Source organism: Fukomys damarensis, unplaced genomic scaffold, assembly GCF_012274545.1.
Source record: "Fukomys damarensis isolate Sample0158 unplaced genomic scaffold, DMR_v1.0_HiC HiC_scaffold_38, whole genome shotgun sequence".
Lineage (NCBI taxonomy): Eukaryota > Metazoa > Chordata > Mammalia > Rodentia > Bathyergidae > Fukomys > Fukomys damarensis.
This window is the reverse complement of record NW_022900950.1, coordinates 39,680,265-39,701,041: the sequence shown is the minus strand read 5'-3', so window position 1 is coordinate 39,701,041 and position 20,777 is coordinate 39,680,265. Positions and strand designations below refer to the sequence as shown.

General features: G+C 38.5%; 1 protein-coding gene and 1 pseudogene across 3 annotated transcripts in view; one reads left to right on the top strand and one right to left on the bottom strand.

Annotated features, from left to right (window-relative positions):
* Nucleotides 1–4,642: 4,642 nt before the first annotated feature.
* Dclk1 (doublecortin like kinase 1) overlaps nt 4,643–20,777 on the top strand; it is a 336,493-nt gene continuing 320,358 nt past the window's right edge. For all 3 annotated transcript variants that reach the window (XM_010623927.1, XM_010623928.2, XM_010623930.2), the window contains exon 1: nt 4,643–5,032. In XM_010623927.1, the coding sequence (XP_010622229.1) occupies nt 4,657–5,032 (376 nt within the window). In that variant the 5' untranslated portion in view covers nt 4,643–4,656. The remainder of the gene's footprint in view (nt 5,033–20,777) is intronic.
* Nucleotides 20,305–20,704, bottom strand: LOC104862164 (annotated as a pseudogene).

Below are 20,777 nucleotides of genomic sequence, written 5' to 3'. Positions count from 1 at the left end.
CCGCCCGCCGTTCCTCGAAAGGCGGCTGCCCTTCCTGGGCGGCCATCCTGGCCCCGACCAGGGACGTTCCTTGTGGGAGGCCCCGCCGCTGCTGGCACCTGCCTCTTTTGTCTGGTGCCTAGGGGCCTTAAAGGAGAAGTCAGGCGAGAGCACCCTCTCCCCCAAAAGCTCTTAGCCAGGCTGCTCCTGGAGACAGAGAGAAGGCGAAGAGCTGGGAGAGGTGCATGTCATTGTCAGAACTGGCTGCACAGCCAGGACCAAGTCTGCGCCTGGAAGGAGTGGCTGGGCCAGGCCTTTTATTGTGTGTGTGCTTTCCGTGTCCCCAGGAAGATGGTGTGTGCTTGAGGATGGAGCCAGTCCGCATGTGGTAGTGGCTGCTGCAAGCACATTTTCAGGGTCTCAAGTTCCTCTGGGGACAGCCAGACGCCTCATGTACACATTAGTACCTGCAGCGCTAAAGGCATGTGGAAAGGAAATGGCATTTTACTCCTAGTGAGAGCACATGCACAGCCCCCCATCGCCCCCCAAAAAAGAGACTGCTTTTGAAAACCAGCTTTGAGTGGAACTGCTGCTGGATCTGGCTAGGAGGTGCTTGTGGGCACGAGAGAGCAGTGAAAGATTTCATTCAAACTGGCTTTCTCTCTGCCGCACCTGTGAGTGTGTGTCCAGGATACAGTGCACACGCATAGCCTGCCCACTGCAGAGTGTTCGTGAATAAGTGTCATGACTATTCCTAAATATATCGGCTTTCACTGGGAGAGGAAAGTAGGGCAGCGTTTTAAGTATGAAGTGTCACATGAATGGAGGACAGAAGGGATGCTGAGAGGTCATATGTAGGAAAATTATGAAAGATGCACACACAGATGATTTCTACATCCATGGTGGTGCATGCACTTGGAAGTTATGTGTGTGCCTTTTACTCTGTGCCTGTCCATCCCCTTGAATCCTAAACCCACTGCTAAAATACGCTGTGGGACTTCTGTGTCCAGCATCTGTTCTGTTTAGCTATGATAGTGTTTGTTCCAGCTGCTTTCTTGGGGTGTGTGTGTGTGTGTGTGTGTGTGTGTGTGTGTGTGTTTGAAAATTTTTGAAACTCTGTGCTCATCTAGAGGATGATGAACACAGAGATTCCTCAAAATGGTGAGAAATCCCACAAAGAATAATCAAGGATGTCAATTTCTTGATATGGCCAGTATTTATAGGAAAATCTCTGATGAGAAGATTTGCTGCCTTCCCCGCTAGTGTCTGTGGTCTCTGTGGCCAAGTCGCTGTGGATACCCTTGGTGCCAGGGTGCATGCGACCTCAGCCCTTAGCCATCATAGTCTGTGGATGTGGAGCTCTGTGTCCCAGCAGGTTTCCCAGATAAGATGTGTGCAGCTTCTTCAGGAGCTCCTGGTTCACATGTGTGACTAAGGCGGTTGAAAGCTGAGCCGGTGAGGCAATGCAAAGAGCACCTCTTTGGATGCCACAGTTAATCACCAGAACCCTGGGTGTGTAGTGGGTTTTGACATTCATTTAGTGGTAGCTGTGGTCTCGACGGTGACTTCACTTTGAGTGTGGTTTTGCTTTGTTGGCAGCATCATTGCCTGCCTTTGGACAGGCTCAGTGAAGGGAAGTAAAAGATGTGGTCCCTGCCTTGGGAGAACACATGATCCAGTTTGAGGAAAAATGCAAATAAAATAAAACAAAGTAAACTTCCTACCATTTATTTATTTATTTATTTATTATTTTGAGATGAGCTGATTATATTGTCTGGTCTGATCTTGAATTCCTAGGCTTAATAAGTCCTCCTGCTTCAGCCTCCAAACAGCTGCAGTTATAAGCCAGTGGCATTACACCAATTTAACTTTTCTCTTTTTAAAATTCTCCTTCCTTTCCTTCTTTTCTTCCTCCTCCCTTCCACCCTGATGCCCTTTCCTTTTGGGGTTCTTGCTCTTAAAGGCCTGGTCCCTCTAGACAATTCAAACATTTGCCAAATTACTTGGCTTTTGCCAACAGTGAGTTGCAAATACCCCTTGGAAATGTTTGTATACTCTGTCTGGTATCACAACTGTGCTATCCTTTACTCCATCCCTGCTAGTTTTCTTTTAGTGTGTATCAGTTTGGGAGAAAACCCCTAGGGTTGAAGAAAGAACACTGCCTTTAAAAAGAAAATTCCCCTTAAAAGTCATTTATCACGTATGAAGTTTTTGAAGAGCTTAGTGAGTGGGCTTGAGCTTCCCCTACCCCATCCACAAGGCACTCACACTTTTTGGAAGACAAGGGCTCACTTTGAAAAAAACAAGAACAAGGTGGGGGCTGTTACCAACATCATGTGCAAAAATATTACTTCTGTTACACAACTAATACAGGATTGGATATCAAGTGGTACTTGTTTTAAAGTTATCTAACTTCAAAATCAGTGAAACAAAGTCAAAGCTGGTATGGCTTTTTTAAAACAATGCAAAATTAGACTATGCTTAGGTACCAGTACTAAGATGTATGAGGTAGTTTTCATAAGTACTTAGAGAAAAAAATACACTCATAATCATTCCAGGTTTAAATCCTACTGTATACTCTCTCCAGGTTTCTCAGTGGGGTTGGCGTTAGAATCATGGATGCATGAAAGTGTTATTAGCCTGGTAGCTACTACTTCCTCTTTGTGCAGATGTAGGCCTTGGGCAGGGTGGTCTGCCTGAGGTCACTGAGCTAGGTAGGAGTGAGGGCTTAAAAAAAAAAAAAACGCTTAACGTACTGACCAGGGCCCAGTCTTACGAGGGCAGAGAACCTAGAGCACTCAACTTTGGAATCAGTAAATCTAGGTTCTAAATCCTAGCTCCCTCAGTGACATAGTTGAAATCCTGGATAAATCCCCATCCTTAGTCTTGGTAGTATTAATGAAATTGTTGGATTCATGTGAGGTTTAGATGAGTTTTTTAGTATATTATATAACTGAGTGTTGATGACAACTATCAAGAATATCTTAGATGTTCCATAAATATTATTTTCTTTTATTCATTTCAGGAGTACTGGATCTCTAGCCATGTTTCTAAGCATGGAATTTTTTGTTATAATTTTCAAAATAAGTTTATTTTTCAACTGATACATAAAATTTCTACACATTCTGGATCAGAGGTCAGTTTACAGGTGGTCAAGTAAATATTAGGAGAGTTAGTAGTACATTTGGTGACATTTGGCTGTTTTTCAAAACAGCAGTCTTTATGTGGTGGCATTTGGGAAGTATTTGTTAGAGTCTTGCCTCAAATTTTCCATTGCCTTTACATTCTACTTTATTGGGCCTGAAATTTTGTCATTAAAAAATTTCCTTTGAATGCTGAGATCTTTTCACCTTCTAGATTACCCCGTTAAAACATGGATACACTTACAAAGGACAACTTTTTTCAACGAACCCCTAAGCAATGGTGACTGATCGCATAGGCAGTGTGCTGATAACAAGACCTTAAACTCTGCTCATCAAAGTTTGGGACAAGGAAAATGAAATGAGGACTGTGGAGGTGCAGGTGTCCCAGTCACTGGGTACTGATGGAGATTAGGATTCTGCAGGTGCCTCCCTTGCCAGAAGGGGAAGATTCTGTACCTATAAATTATTTTTGTGCCAGGGTCAGGAACAGAAAGCAAAGTTTATTAATAAAAAACATTAGTACATGCCACATGCCAGAAACTACCCTGAGTGCTTCATATGCTTTGACTTATTTAATAGTATTAGTGGTGACATAGGTATGATTCTCACTTCCATTTGTAATTGAAGAATTTGAGGCTTGAAGAGGTCGATCAAGTAGATTTCTCAAGGACACTCATCTAGGATGTGGTCACATCTGGATCAACAGATTGAAGCCTTGATTTCCTCAACCACAAAGTTTGAGAGAAGCTTAAGTGGAAGGAAAGGCAAAGCTAGCCAAAGAAGTAAATTTTTTCCTTTATCTTCTTCATTGTCCCCATCCTGTTCCTCCTCTTTCTCCTGATCTTTCTTTTGTCATTTTTTAAAAAATGTCATTTTTTAAAAAACTTCTTCCTTAAGTTGGTAGAACCTACGGATTGATTTAATTTGCTCTCCATCTGGCCACAAGGAGCACATGCTGTGTAAAACTTTCACTGTCTGGCTGTTAAATGCTGCCTGCCCTCATTCTACTCTTGACTTTACTGTATGATACTGCTTGACTTGAGCTGTATGATAAGAAAGCTTATTTTCTCTCTGCTACCAGGATTAGCAGCACATTGCCCTGTAGGAAGCCATGAACTTTGGAATTAGGCAAACATGGAAGGGAGTTACTGGCTCAAGCATTTCTCAACTGTATTACTTGGAGAAATCTTTCTATGCTTCTGCTTCTCCATCTGTAAGCGGGGACACTACTTTGAAAGAGTGTTATGACTACCCGCTAATAGGTGGTAGGCACTGAATCTGTAGGAGCTGTTTCTAACAAAACTGTGATTGAGTAATATGCTATTTCCGCCAGCATCTGCCTCTCCCATTTACTCCTTGTCCTCCTCCTCTTTCTCTCCCACTCGATAACTCACATTAAATAGATCAGCTTGATTATAGCAATATTTCTACCCAGTTGCTGCCAAGCAGAAAGCTTCAAACCATGATCTTCAAATAACCTTGGGCTATGTGTCTTTTGTCTCTGGGTTCCTGTAGGTGTCACTTGCAGCCCATCATGTCCTTCGGCAGAGACATGGAGCTGGAGCACTTTGATGAGCGCGACAAGGCGCAGAGGTACAGCAGGGGGTCGCGGGTGAATGGCCTGCCCAGCCCCACGCACAGTGCCCACTGCAGCTTCTACCGCACGCGCACACTGCAGACCCTCAGCTCCGAGAAGAAGGCCAAGAAAGTTCGCTTCTATCGAAATGGAGATCGATACTTCAAAGGGATTGTGTATGCCATCTCCCCAGACCGCTTCCGATCTTTTGAGGCCCTGCTGGCTGATTTGACCCGAACTCTGTCGGATAATGTGAATTTACCCCAGGGAGTGAGAACAATCTACACCATTGATGGGCTTAGGAAGATTTCCAGCCTGGACCAACTGGTGGAAGGTGAGGCACAGAAAACCACGGCTTCCATTCTCATATTTCCATTGCCCTCCTAGGTTGCGGCGACTGGCCTCATGGCTAAGATCCTTCTTGTTCCAGGTGTCTGAGTTTTGCTGTATTATAGTGTGAATGAGAAAAAGAAAATTAATATTATTAGGTCAGGTGGCCTATTATAAAGGGTGGAAGGGAAAAAGTGTCTAATTCTACAAGATTTTCTATTTTCTTTCTTATACCCATGCTACATTAATCTTAAAAGTTCATTTTTATATCTTCAATTGCATAGTTCACATTCATTTTTAGATGCAAATTGAACTTTTGCTATCACAATGTCCAAAAGTACTTGAACTGAAAATGACTAATGAATCATAAAATTTTAGAGTTGAGAGGAATCTTCAATAGCTATCAAAGCCATTAATTTTATCACTGGAGACTGGAGACCAGGAAATTTCAACTGTCATACCTAAGATCATGTGATAGCTTAGTGGTGACCAGTGGACCAAAAATGAGAGTTGCTGACAACTTTTTGTCGTGATATTTTCCTGTCTTTTTGTTTTGTTTTGTTTTCTGGTAGTACTGGGAATTGAAGCAAGTGCCTTGGCACTGAGTTATATCCCAGTCACTTTTTTGTTTTGAGATAGCGTCTTGCTAAGTTGCCAGGCTGGGCTCAAACTTGTGATCCTTGGGCTTCCAGAGTACTGGGGTTACAGATGTGTACCACCATACCCAATGATGCTTCCTTTTAAATTTAAATAATTTTTGTCATTCTATGCTATTTGAGAATCTGAAGAAGTTACTCTGTTCAGATTATATTTAAGTCCAATTTATGTTAATAGTAATGATCTATTTTAGATATTGAATGTGATATGAAACTATGTAGATTCACAAGTAAGGCCTGGCGTCTTGTATAAGCAGAAGAGGTTGCTTACTTTAGATTGTGCTTGCCTAAGAATGGACTCTGTTTAAACAACGAATAAAGCCTCTCCCTGCCTTAGAAATAATAATGAAATTAAGATGATTTGGAGTGAAGTAACTGTATTAAGATAAGATATAAGGGAAGGTTGTATAAGGAATACCTTTTGGAGGTATTTCTGAGAATAAAGTCTCCAAGGCCTCGATGAAGTAGAAAGAATAAAGGAACATGGACAAGGAAAGCCAGATCCAGTCTCGGAAGAAGTTGATGTTGCCTTGAGTTCAGTTTTACTCACACAGTATCTGCTCAGGCACTCTTGTATACTTGGGTCCTGGAGGGATGTCACACAATCCTCCTTTCCCCTACTCTTTGTGCAGATAGCAAGAGGCATTGCTTTCAGTCCTCTTAGAGTTTGGAGTTGCTGTTCTCTGACTGCATGCTGGCAGAGCTCTCTTAGCTTCTTTGGACCCAGAATATGTATGTAATTCAAGGGTCTCCCTCTTTCCTTCCCTTTGTCCCTTGGCAGGAATACTAGTCCTGTTACAGTGTGACTAGACTTAAATGGGTATGGAGGAGCCTGGGCTTGGTGATTATTTGGATGGAATGTACATATTATCAATGAGTTACCCTAGAAAATGCTTATAAACTTGGCCTTTTTCCTTCTATTCAGAGTTTGAGACTTGCAGTAAACTAAAAAGGAAGAAAGAGCATGAAGTCTTATTATATAAGCTTTGATTTTTGTTCCCTCTCTTTTGCATGACCTTGGAAAATACAAGGATAAAAAAAACCAAACATGTGGTGGTCTATTCTGAGGGATCTTGACAAAAATCAAACCCAAGTCAGATGCATGAGTCACCCAGTGGAAGGGTGGTATTGTGTGGAAATGTGCTGAGATCTCAAAGCACTTCCCAAGGCAGCTGGGGGAAGTTGACACTTCATTCTGTTCTAGAGTCACTTGTGCAGCATCTATCAAGGAGGGAGTTCTTCAGTTTCCTACAGACAACTGATATTTACTAAACTAGTTAGGGATATTCCTTTGATTCCTGTCTTCTAAGGAAACAGAGTATAGGAAGTGGCTGATGAGAGCACTCCCTCTTATCTAGGGACCAGAAAAATCATGGCATGCTTGCCACCATCTTTTCTGATCCTGTCTTTTGCCACACTATAATGCCTGCTGGGATATTACTGCTTTGATTGGAGACAATAATAATGGTTCCCAGTTACTGAGCATGTGCCAGGCACTGGTGGGAGTCCCTTGAGTATAGGGATACATGTGTTTCCCACAATAATCCTAAGAGTTATGTGCTGTTGCCATCCTTATACTGTATTGGCATGAGAAAAGTGAGAGCAGTGTAGTCCAGTGATCTTCTCAGAGTCACACAGAAAGGAATGATGATATTAATAATTTCCACTAAGATTATAAGTGCAATGGATTCAACCCTTTTAAAAGATAGTCTAATGTTTGGTTTAATACTGTGAAGTTTTCTTTGATATAGTAGAATGGCAGATAGGAAAGTTAACTTCAAACCATAAGTTATTCCTATTTCTTTTAATGGTATTTAAATGAAATGGGATTGTATTAGCTACTTTTTGTAAACAAATGTTTTTATTCTTATTCTAGGAATGAAAGATGCTGTTCACAGAAAGATTAATCTTTTGCTGTCATATACATTTTCTCCAATCAATATAAACTAATTGCAGATCAAATATTCTGATATTTAAATATTACATTTTTGGAAGAAATTAACCTTTTTTCTGATTGAATGAGTGGTAAATTCAGTACAGTGTGTGGATTTTCATTTTAAACAGATTTTTTTCCCTAATTTATAACACTGGCAATTAGTATGCAGCTGCATTTAGTATTTAAATAGCTGAAAACTCATAGATTTGCTTCTTTGTCAATTACATTTTGCTTAGTCTGTTAAAATGCAAACCATTGCTTCGCATTCATCATTAGGCTCCTATCTCTCACTTTACATACTAATTTTATGTAAATGTCAATGCATGTTATTAGCTTTTTGTTTCCTCTTTCAGTATGGTGATGTTTGAGGTTTGAATTAAATCCTTGTAGTGGGTGCAGTTACAAGCATATTTGGCTTGTAATTTTTAAAAAGTTTGTTCTTTCTCACTTGATCTCAAACTAAAAATTCTAAGTTACATGACGTGTGAGTTCCTTTATAACAGTCTTGTGGTCACCTTCACTGTTTTATTGTTATAAACTGATTATTATGCATAACTAGTTTAAGGATGTTGGCAGAGCTTTCTCTGAGCCCAAGTTATATAATACTTGAGTGTATGTGTGTGTACATTTGTACATGTTTCTACATATGCATTCATGTATGTGCAAACATAGGCACACACACATGCTTAGCAGCAAAGGTGACACTCTTAGTTGTTTGCCTTTAAAATGGCCCCAATATTTTTTTTAGATCATGATGCTTAGTGGACCTATTTCTGCAAATGATTCATCTTGAGACTTGACCTCATTTCCCCCAATTTTCTACCACTTGTATTTTTTACAGTGTACGTGTTGTAGATACATGATGGCACCTTTGAACTCTTAGGAGAAAGATGTGAGGTACAACCTGAGCAATGATTGACTGACGATTGAGTTTTTCCTTCTTTTGACATCTTCTATGATTGCAGGTGGGAGGACTAAGCATTTATTTAGGATAAGCTACACAGATCACATAGGTATGTCTTGGTGTATGTGTGTGTGTGTGTGTGTGTGTGTGTGTATGCATGAGAGCACACTACTGGGGATTAAACCCAGGGCCTTCACACTCATTTATGTCTCCAGTCCTTTTTAAATTTTTTATTTTGAGACTTGGCCTTGCTAAGTTTCCAGGCTGGGCTCAAACTTGCCATCTTCCTGCCTCAGCCTCCCAGAGTGCTAAAATTACAGGCATGCATTACCACACCTAATTAGACATGTCATCTTGTGAATATAAAAAAAAAGTTTGTTCCTCAAATTTGCAATATTAGGAATGAATCTCTTCTTCCTTGGTTATCATGCATATCTTGACCATTCCCAGTACTCCCTGGAAACTGCCTGACTTCAAATCTGCCTTACAATTTACTTCTCATTACTAGCTCCACTTTGCCCCACAGTTAGAAAATCTCTCTCCTGCTATGGCTTCTGGATTACCTGTCTCTCTTGGAAATTTTTCTGTTTTCTTAAGTGACTGCCTCTAATTTCTAACTCCCTGGCTTTCTTTAGCTCTCTCTGCTACATAAATTTTTTAAATTAGTTTTTGAATAGCTGTGAACATGTTCCCCAGAGGCAACAAGGTTACTAGTTTTTCTGTTAGTAACCTCTCAGTGATAACACTATGTGTTAATGATAAACATATTATCAACCCAAAAGTTGACTACTTTGTTTGAAGTTTTGAGCCTTGCTTTGTGTTCTTAATCCTGTTATCTTTGAGTCTTTTCATGCAGTACATCTAAAACTATCATGTTCCTTGTACTTACTTCCCAAAACTCCTTTATTTAAATGTATCATAGCTTATTCAGCAAGTTTTCTATTTGTGTGCTTTTGGGATATGTCCAACCTTCTGTTATTACAAATAATTTTGTAGTGAGTGCCCTTGCATATATTTTCCAGGCATATAGGTGGCTATATTTGGAATAAATTTCTAGAATAACATTGTTGGGTAGAGAGGTATACATATTTAAGAGCTATTGTCAAATTCCTCTCCATAAAGGTGCAAACTTGGCAGTGTATGAGAGTGGTTGTTTCTCTGCCTGCAACAAGATAGTGTGTTATCAAATAGTTTTGCCAGTCTGTTAGGAAAATAATGTGTATCTTGTTATATTTTAAAATTTTACCTTTTCATTTGTTTAAGATACATTTGTATTTTTTTGTTTCTCTGTCGCTTTATATCATTTTTCTACCAGGCTGGAGTATTTTTTTATTGACATGAAGGTTTTTTTTTTCTTTTAAGAGCATTAGCCCTTTCTGATAATAACTGAAAGTATTTTTTCTAGATTGCCCTTAATCTAATGTCTTTATTATGGGGTATTCCCCATATAAACTTACATAAAAATTTATATACTGAAATATGTTATTTATTTATGTATTTATTTATTGGTACCACGGATCTACTTCAGACCTTATACTTAGGAGGCAGGCGACAACACCACTGAGCTAAATCCCTGGCCCTATGGCTTTATTTTTATGTCTGCTGGGTCTTCTTTACTGTGAGATCATAAAGCCATTTTCTTCATTTTTTGGTAGCTTATTTGTGCACACCCTTTATTTATCTGCCAGCATTGAATATTTTACAGAACCATGGTATGAGGAGTAAAAATAATACAATATTCCAACCATGCTATAGGCTTTGTTTGACTTTCATTAGTTTTCTCATTTATGTCTTTTTTGTTGCTATTCCAGAATCACACGTGGTATTTAGTTAGTTGTCGTGTTTTTGTCCTCTCTTCTGCACTGACAGTTTAGTCTTTCCTTGTCCCAAAATCCCTATGTGGAAACCTAATCACCAACATGGTGGTGTGAAGAGGTCTGGCCCTTGGTGAATAGGTTCCGAGAGTGGAGCTCTCCTGAATGGGGTTAATTGCTTTCTAAAAGAGATACTTTTTAAAAAGTGACTTGCCCTCTCCTCCCTATGAGGAAAAGCAAGAAGGTGCCGTCCGCCAGGAAGCGCTCCTTGCTAGACATGAACCTCACAGCACTTTGATGTGGACTTGCCAACCTTGAGAACTATAAGAAATAATTGTTTGTTGTTTATACTAAACTACTCAGTCTGTGAAGTTCTGATATGGCCACAGAAATGGACCAAGACATAACTAACTTAGCATTACATTACCCTTGATGTAATCCTCTCTTACATCCTTCACATTTACGTTATAACAAAATCCTGTGCTTCTGCCTCAGACATATCTTCAACCAGATTTCTCCTCTCCATCACCATTATTACATTTTTCATGATTTCATTACTGTTTAACAGCAGTGTAACCTTTCTTTTTCTTTTTTTTTCTCTCATTGAGTTTATTGGTACATTTTAGGTACACAGTACAGTTACATTCATCATTGGGATCTTGTACCTTCACATGACAGGTCTTGGTTCTCATTTTTTCCCCCTTGTCCCTGCCCTCCCTTCACCCCCTCCTCCCTTCCCTGTTTACAAATACTTTATTTCCATTTTTTCATTTTCTCATTTTTTTCTTTTCCCTTATTACCTTTCCCCTACCCTTCCCACTCGCCCTATACCTTTAGCCCTTTAACCTTTCTTTTTGACTGAAAGATCAATGTAATTTTCTATGGTGAGCACTTAGAAAAATTTGAAAAAATGCTAAAAAGTAAAAAATAAATAAATAAATAACTCCTACTATTTTTCCTACTAAACTTGCCTTTTTATACTACTATAACAGGATTTTTATGTTTAAAATACATATTTTAGATTTTTTTTCCTGTGAAGTATATTTGTATTTAATAACTCTGCTTTTCCATTCTTGTTACTTCTCTTAGATCAGCTCCTTTTGAGGACACGTGTTATATGCGGTAGTTGTCAAATCAGATTTCCTGCCTACAATCCTGGCCACAGACAGATTTTGCATTACATCTTTGCTTATATGACCCGCAAACTTTAATGTGCTTCTCTCAGCAATTCCACTCCTGACCCTTCCTCCTGGTTTTATCTCCTGTCACCCAGTGATACACCAGCCCTGCAGCTGAGCTGCATTAGTGTCCTATGCCCTCTCAACTCTGGTTGCCCATCTCTCTGGTCTCAGATAAGATGACTGCCCTCCTGGGGGTGCGTAGCATCATGGTTAAGAGTCAGACCACCTGTGTTTGAATCTTGCCCCCCCCCCGTTGTTACCAGCCATATGATCTGGAACAACCTACCTGGATCATTGTCCTTAGTGTGCCCCAAGATAAGAGGCATGCTAGTAGGTGCTCATTTCAGTGGAGCTCATTTCAGGTTAGATGACATGAAAACATGATCTGCAACATGGCAGACGTACAGATAACCTGCTCCACAAATAGCTTTTCCATACTCATTCCTCTTAGCATGTTGGTAAACAAATTTACTACAATCTAAACAATTCTTGGCTTGTTCTTTCTGACCTCTCAAATCCAAAACCCTTCCAAGCATAAGAAATCCCTGCATTTGCTGTCTTTACTTCCTCACCTTCCAATCACACCTCACTCCCTCCACTAGGATCATTACCCTCTAATGTACTTGTTTATTTTATATATAGAGCTCTTTAAGTCAGGTAACCATTAAAGGCCTCCCAGTCCAGCAGGATAGTTGAAAGCACTCAATAAATACCAGTGGAAGAAAGAAGAAAGAGAATGAATGAGTAGAAGTGATGAGGAATCACAACTCTCTGTAGTGACCCTCTGCCAGACCAGTGATCTTTTAGGAGTCTTTATCTAAAGTTCTACTGTCCCTGGTACATTGCATGCTGATGATCTACTCCAGTCACATATTCTCAGTCCCTGGGTGTTCACGACTCCAAGTACTTTATTTCTCTTAGTTTCCTTCAGTGATCTTTAAAAATTGCTCTAGCTCTCAACTTTTCCAGTTTGATATGGGCTACAGCTGTGGCTGTCACATGCATCTTCTTCCTTAGTTCCAGAATGGTATTTCTACCTGCTTGCTTATAAATGTCTAACTGGGCCAAGGATTTAGCTCAGTGGTTCTGCACCTGCCTTGCAAGCGCAAAGACCTGAGTTCGATCCCCGGTACAAAACAAAACAAAACAAAACAAAACAAAAAAAACCCAAAACACCAAATAACAAGAAATATCTAACTGGGTGACCTCATAAGTACTTCAGATTCAAGGTGTGCACTACCAAATTAATATCCTGCCTTACCAACCAATCCAAACCTATTCTTATTTTATCCACTATGATGTATAGGAGGTAAACCAAGAGAAGTTTCAGTGCATGCACTGACTCATATTCTCTTGGGGCTCTACATCCAGTAAGTTGCCAATTCTGGTTGATTGTATCTGCTACGTACTTTTCTTAGTAATTTTGATCTGCTAGGTACAATCCCTAGAGTAAATGTAAAAAGTTGTTCTGCATTGTATTAGGCAGGTTACTTTTCTCTTTGCTGAGACAAAATACCCGATGCCCATAAGTTACAGGAGGAAAGATTTACTTGGCTCATAATATGTAGAAGTTTCAGTTCATAGTTGGGTGGCTCCCAGTCAAAGTGGCATGGCAGAGAGGCATTGCAGAGGAGAAATAGTTCATGGCAGGCAAAAGACAGTAAGGCAGCAAGCTACAAGTGACAGGGAATTCAAACAGCAGCCATTTTTCTGTCTCTTATATTTTATCCAGGCTACCCACCCTTAGAGTGGGTAACACTCACACCCTTAACCCTAGCATCATGCCATGAATCAATCCCAGAATCTCATCCTTGATCCCACCATCACACACTCTACATCCACCCACTTCCAAAAACCCCACCTATGACTGCCTGAGGCCTTAGGGGGCAATCTAGGTACAAGTCATAACAGCAGGTTTCCATATCTGGGACAAAATAGCTGATACTCACAATTTAAAGAAAAAGTTTATTTTCACAGTTTCAGAATTTTTAGACATTTCAGTCCGTGGTTGGCTGACTCCAAGGCACAAACATGGTAGATAGGCATGCTGAAAGGATGTTGCTTAACTCATAACATGGTGGCCAAAAGTAGAGAGAAAAGGAAGAGCCCCAGAAGAATAGGTCAGGGACCAAATATATTTTCCTAGGTCATGACCCTATGACACCCGAGACATTCCTAAAAGGGTGCTTCACTACTCTCAAGCCAGTCAAGTTGACAATCAAGATTACCCATCACATCCATCTTTTCACTTGGTTTGTTATAAAAAGGTTTTCTAGATGGTATCTTGATTTCTTTCCCCCACATCACACCTTTAGCCCTTACATTACACTGCAGTCTGTGTAATTTATGAGCACTCAGGAATGATTATGCATAAAAACTCTGATCTTAGTGTCTGCTGTAATCTTAACTAATTTGTTTGTTCATGGAATGATATTTAGAGAAAAAGTATTACTGTCACACAGAAAATCTTTTTATGTGCAGTAATGTGTATTATTGTTTTATCTGAAATGCTCTCCATTTTTTCTGCTGCGGAAATCGTATTCTTGCTTCCAAGGAGGGGTGTGAATTCCATTTCCTCTTCTTCTCTGGCCCAATGAAGGGATTCTTTATCCTTTGAATTAGGATTGTCTACACCACTTATTTAGCCATTATCACTTGCTCCCTTGGGGTGGAATGTTTACTTTTTAAAATCTTTGAAGACATGCTCAAAGATTAGATTTCTTTCACTCCCCAGAGTAGCTAAGTTAGGTCTTTGTGCTTATTACTGAAGATTTAAGAAGTTATCTTAAGTTTTAGGTTTCATAGTAATGCTGTTTATGCCGTTGCAACTTCATTATTTGCTGTTTTGTCATTTTTTTTTTCTGGAATTTTGAGACAGGGTCTCACTATGTAGTTGAGACTGACCTGGAACTCACTATGTAGCCCAGGTTGGTCTGAAACTCACAGCGATCCTCCTGCCTCAGCCTCCTGAGTGCTGGGATTACAGGTGTGTGCTACCATACCCGCCTGTTTTGTCATTTTCTTAGGAGAAATTTTTAGCAATGAGATTATGGTTGGAGATATAAATATTTTCATGGCTCCATATATGGTTTGTGATGTTGCTTTGCAAAAAGATTCTTATCAATTTAATGCCCCTGGTAATGTATTCTATGTATTTTTATTTTGTTTTTATAGTTTACCATATATTTTAGCACTTTGTGTTTTTGTAAATTATAACAAGCTTTGCACATTATATTAATCCATTATAGGTCCTCAGTCTGTCTTTTTCCTATTTCTCTTTTCAAGAATATTGTTTTAAATTTTAAAAAATTATATGACATTATTTTTTATGTTTTTTTCCTCTTGCTTCAGATTTGAGAAGTTATATTTTCCCACAGGTCTGATATAGCATTCACATTTATTTTTCTGTACCATTTAGATTCTATTATAGTATGTGAGACTTCTATGGAAGAACAATTTGTACGTGCCTTTGGGGAATCTATTTTTTCTTGCCTTCAATAGCACCATGAAATCCATCTTCTTAAACTGATGCCTTCCAGTAGATTATGAAATGTTGCTGTGCATATCTGAGTTAGCTCATAAAATTTAATGTCCAGAAGGCACTTTATAATATTTTACTTTCATATTATGAAAGTCAGTCAGTTTAGTTTCAAAATATATTTGAGTCTTATATTTTGCCATAATTCACAATAGTTAAATTCAATTGCCAGTATTTGTAATAAGTTTATATTCTAGAAAATTATATATATTGTAGATATTCCTTATTTAAAATACTTTGAATGTCACATTTTGCTCTCAAAAGAATGTGAAAGAGGAAGATTCGTTCATTTTTAGTCCAAAGTAATATCAGAACTAAAATGTATGTAAGTGTTGGCTAATGGAACAATTCCAGCAATATGGAGGAAAAAGACAAACTTCTAAATTCCCTCAATGTTGAGTTTTGTGGAAAAATACTTCAAGCGTGATATGCCCCAGGCCTATTCAACCAGAGAACTAGTGCTGCATTAGAAGTTTTCAGTGATGCCTAAAGAACTTATTTTAAGCAGAAATATTGTCGTTTCACAATGAGAACTAATGGCAAAGTAGAATTAATTTTGAGTTTTTACAACAAAATATATTAGAGAAAATATGTTCTCGTACTTAGAAGTATAATGAAAAATATGATAATTTTAAATTTCATAGGTGACTTTTTGAAAACAAGAACAAAGTCTTGGGACTGGTGGTGTGAGCTTGTCCAGCTTTTCCCCAAGAAGCCAAGCAAGAGGATCATTTAACCCCAGGAATTCAAGGCCAGCATATAGAGACCATCTTAAATACAAATAAACAAACAAATAAATATCATGACTTCTACACTATTTAAAAATAATCTAATATGCTTACAAAAATGATTTCATTCTCAAACTTCCTGAAAATATTTAAATCTTTCAGGAAAGATACAGCTCTATTTAGGAAGCAGTGGGTGGTTCCAAACATAATTTATTTCATGCTTTATTTCCCTTCCTCCTGTTCATTCTTCTTCTCCTCCTCTCTCTTTTCCTCTTTCCTTTGCCCCTCTTCCCTTTTCCCCTCCTTTCTTGAGACAGAGTTTTAAGTAGTGAACTCGCCTGAGCTGAGTGTTGAGACCATAGGCCTCTGCTGCCGTCCTAGCTTTCCTTAGCATTTCATACTGTCATTTCCTGTATATCTCTCTTTGCTTAAAAGCAAACGTTAGTTTTGGGCATTTGTAAATGCTATAACAATTTATGCAAATGCTGCATCTTTGATTTTTATACCCCACTTGTTGGGATGTCTTGGACACTTAGAATAGTAAATTTCAAGTGGGCTATCAGTCATATAATAGAATTTTTTTGGCATGGGCAAATAAACAAAACTGACAATATGATAACCAACCAAATAAATCATTATATTTTATAATGTTCCCCAATCACCTCCAGATTGATTTTTATACCATTCTCTTAAACCATCTAGGATCTTTTCAATTTCTTTGTCCTTATTTAACTTCCCCCAAGAAAGTAAGAGAAACCTTGCAGTAGAAGTCACACTACAGATTTCAGAGTGTCTGAGTGTGTATAAGAGAAACCATATTATAGTAATTATGTCTTACTTTATGTTATTATTTGTGTTTCCTTTCTTTTATTGAGTTTATTGGTACATTTCAGGTATACAGTACAATTACATTCATTATTGGGATCTTGTATCTTTACATGACAGGTCTTGGTTCTCATTTTTTTCCCTTGTCCCTGCCATCCCTTCACCTCCTCCTCCCCTCCCCATTTACAAACACTTTATTTCCATTTTTTCATTTTGTCATATTTTTTTCTTTTCCCTTATTACCTTTCCCCTACCCTTCCCACTTTCCCTACACCTTTAGCCCTTTTCTTCCTATTTCACATGGTCAATTATTTCATTAGGATCTTATGTACTATTATAGCTTTCCACACCAGAGAAACTATTCACACACACATGTATGACTTATTTATTTCACTTAGGAGTATATCCTCAATATGTATCTATTTTCCTATGAATGAATCTAATTTCTCATTCTTTATGGCTGAGTAGTATTCCATTTTATAGAAAAACCACATCTTCTTTATCCAATTTCCAACTGATGGGCAAATGGACTGTTTCCAAGATTTAGCTATTACAGACTTTTGAATGGCCCTTTATGCAATTACCTCATGTCATGACTTGAATGAAATTCATAAGTGATTCTCTAAATCAATATTATAATTTATCTTCTAAATCTCAGTTCCACTAAGCAAGAGACTGAACATTTGATATCCAGAGTTATTCGACCAAACCAAGGCTGTTTTTTTTTTAGAACAGTCACATTTTAAATTTATAGCTATTAATATTAGCACTTTATATCCAGTCCTCTGTATCCATGGGTTCACATAGATTTAACCAATCACTGATCAAAAAATATATATATATTTTAAATTATCTGTATTGAACAAATACAGACTTCTTCCTTTTATTATTCCATAAGCAATTCAGTATAACAACTATGTATTTAGCATTTACCTTATATACTACCTATTATAAGTAACTGGGAGATAAATTAAAATATATGGAAGAATCTGCATAGGTTCTGGGCAAATACTGTGTTACTTTATGAACAGCATTTGATCATCCCAGGATTTTGGTGTCCATAGAGGTCCTACAACCAGTTCCTGTAGATACTGAGTGATGACTATGATTGAAATCTAGTATTAATAAAATCAGGAAATGTAATCAATTTTAATTAAGGAAGGGACCACATCTTCAGTTGTGGACAGAAGTTCAGAATTATGCTTATATTAAAATTAACACATGGAACCAAATAGATTTAATAAGGAAACCCATGTTTGTTTTTCCTGAGTTCCTGAATAGTTCAGTAGACTTATATATGACAGTTCTGAGTGGGGTGAGATGTTGGATTTTGTGATCTTGTTTGGTGACAACTCCTTGTCTCTTTAGCTGCCACTTTGTTCTTAGCTTCTTACCCTTTATCAGAGACTCATATCCTTTTCTGAGAATCGAAGTCCAACTCTTTAATATGTAATCAAAGCAAGTGAACCTCGTAATTACATCACAGATTAAATGTACACTTTTCTGATTGTTGTTGCTTGAACCTAACCTATGGGTTACCTTCTCAACGTGTCTTGGGGACTTTGCCACGCTTTTAAAAAAATATCAGTATGCTTTCAGGTGTAAAAAATATTTTTTGTTTTTGTGTCAACAAAACCATTTAGTATTCTTATGTTCTTTAGACTCCCTTTTTTAATTTAATTTTTTCGGAAGTTTAAAAAGGTTTTTTTGTTGTTGAAATGTCAACCACTCTATACTGTTCTTTTGTTTTGGTTTTAGTTCTTAGCTTAGTAAATAAACTTAAAATAATTCCACAACTACATATCTTCAGTTAGCTTAGAATTCTGATGAAGGATAAATTCCAGATAAATTGTGGGCTATGTGGGCGCATTCTCATTGAGATGTACCTGGTGTGATATCTGCTGTTAGCTGTTTAAAAACAACACCTTGTAACATAAGACCAGCTTCCTGGTTTCCTGTAATTTTGTTTTTAATTTTCCTTTCAGGCTTACTACATGATTAGGGTAATACCACCTCAGGTTATTTTCACTTGTACAGCAGTTGTGCATTTGAGATCACTTTGATCTCTACTGTCTTAATTTTTTCTTGCAGTGCTAAGGATTGAGTCCAGGGTTTTACCACAGTTGGCAAGTGCTGTACCAATGAGTTCTACCTTTAGTCCCTTACTGTATAATTTGACTTTCATGAAAACCCCATTGAGGTTTCATTTCACAGGTGAAGGCATCAATCACCACCTGGAAATCAAGGGGATTTATTTGAGGTCATGTGCTTGGAGAGGCCATGTCTTGAGGTCAAATTTCTAGTTCTTACCTTTTCATTGTCACATTCATTAAATCCTACCAATAAGCCTTCAAAAGCACCATTTTTGTAGCACTCTCATACATTTTTTTTTTGAGGAAACAATGAAACTTTTTTATTGTGAGACCAAACCACTAGGAAAATATATCACAGGCCCCACACAGCAGACATGCTATATTAGCCTTTCAAGTAATAAACTGGTAAAAAGACAACACATCCCTTATCTAAAAGATAAGGTGCCATGCTAGGGCAGGAACACTATGTTGTAAAGGTCCCAGGTAAAAGTGGTTTTTGCTAAAGGAGTCCTGGCTTAAATTGCTTAACTTTTTGACCTTTCTGTTGCGAGGGGATTATGTCAATAAGGCGCTGTAATTCAGGAGGCTAAGAAAACAGTACTGGGTTTAGGCTTTTATTCCATTGTGTTCTATAAAAACCACTTTCTTCAGTTCAGTAGTTCACAACTGTCTTAACTAACCAACAGTTCCTAGTTCAGTTTATCAGAGTCAAAACTTTTTACCTTTCAAGGGAAAAATGTCACTGCAAGATTGTCCTGCTAACTGTCACAAAAAGCATGAGGACCTGTCAGCCAGTGAAAACTCTGTTTTCCATATAGTTTGTGACACTAACAGTTGTGTTGGGCAATCCTTTCTAGATTGAAAGACACAGTGTAAGAATATCAAGACATGCATATCTGTATCTTGATAACTAGAAAAGGACATCCACAAGGGGCCTTTCACAGTTCTTATCTACTGTCTCAACTCCACATCTGAAATCCATTTCATGCGCTTGCATATAAAAAAAAAAAAAAGCAAAATGAAGGTATGGGCCCCCTCACCTCTTAAGATTGAGTCTTGTTATGTAGTTTGGGCTCATCTTGAACTCACTATGTAGCTCAGGCTGGCCTCAAACTCATGGCAATCCTCATACCTCGGCCTTCCAATGCTGGGATTACAAGCATGTAAATTAGTTCTCTGAATTTTGTTTTATGGCTTAGAAAATAGTGTGGTGATAGTTTTGATAAATAGGAAATTAGCTATAGAGACACTTCTGCAACTGCATCAGGTCATAGGAAGCTCAGAGGAACTTGCCAGCCTGCTAATATCTGAGTGTTAAGATGACACTGGTACTTTGGAGAGTTCTCATTTGGTACAACTGATATCTCTACTGCCAGATAAAATCTTGCCACATGAAATTTATGCTCTAAAACACTCTCTTGTTCTATTGTTGACCCAAACTTTAGCACCAGTTTTTTTTTCCATTTTACTTTCCGGTATCCAAACAGAGGAATCAGGGTCCAGAGGCAAGAGAAATGTCTTAAACTTGCTGTCATCCTTAGTTTCTTCATTCATAAGTTTTACTTCCTGCCCTAAACCCCTATGGCCATTGGCAAAGACTTTTATTTCCCAAGGTATGAGAGAGACTCCTTCACCCTCTTGGTCATAGTTGGAATGAGGTTCATAAGGTCATCTACACAGTTATCCAGCTGTTGTTTCACCTGAAGCTCCTTAGTCCCCGCATCCATCAAATCTTTGGCTCTGTCATTGGGTTGCATCGTGCCCTGGGGCCAGGCAGTCCTGGAACTTTTCCAGCTCATTGGTTACCAAGGCCTGGGCCTGAGCTAGAGGTATATGGCAGCGCTTGAGGCACTGGTGCACCTGCTGCACAGATGCCTTGTTGTCCTCATGCAGTTGGCACTGCACTGGAACATGAGGCATCTTCCAAATGTTCTCTCTCTCCACACTCTTCACCATGGAGTCCACTGCCTTCTGCACCCGGAGCTGCTGCAGTTCCACCATAGTGACCCCTCATATATATATGTGCCCACATATATATATGCTTATATATATTACACATATATATATATTTACA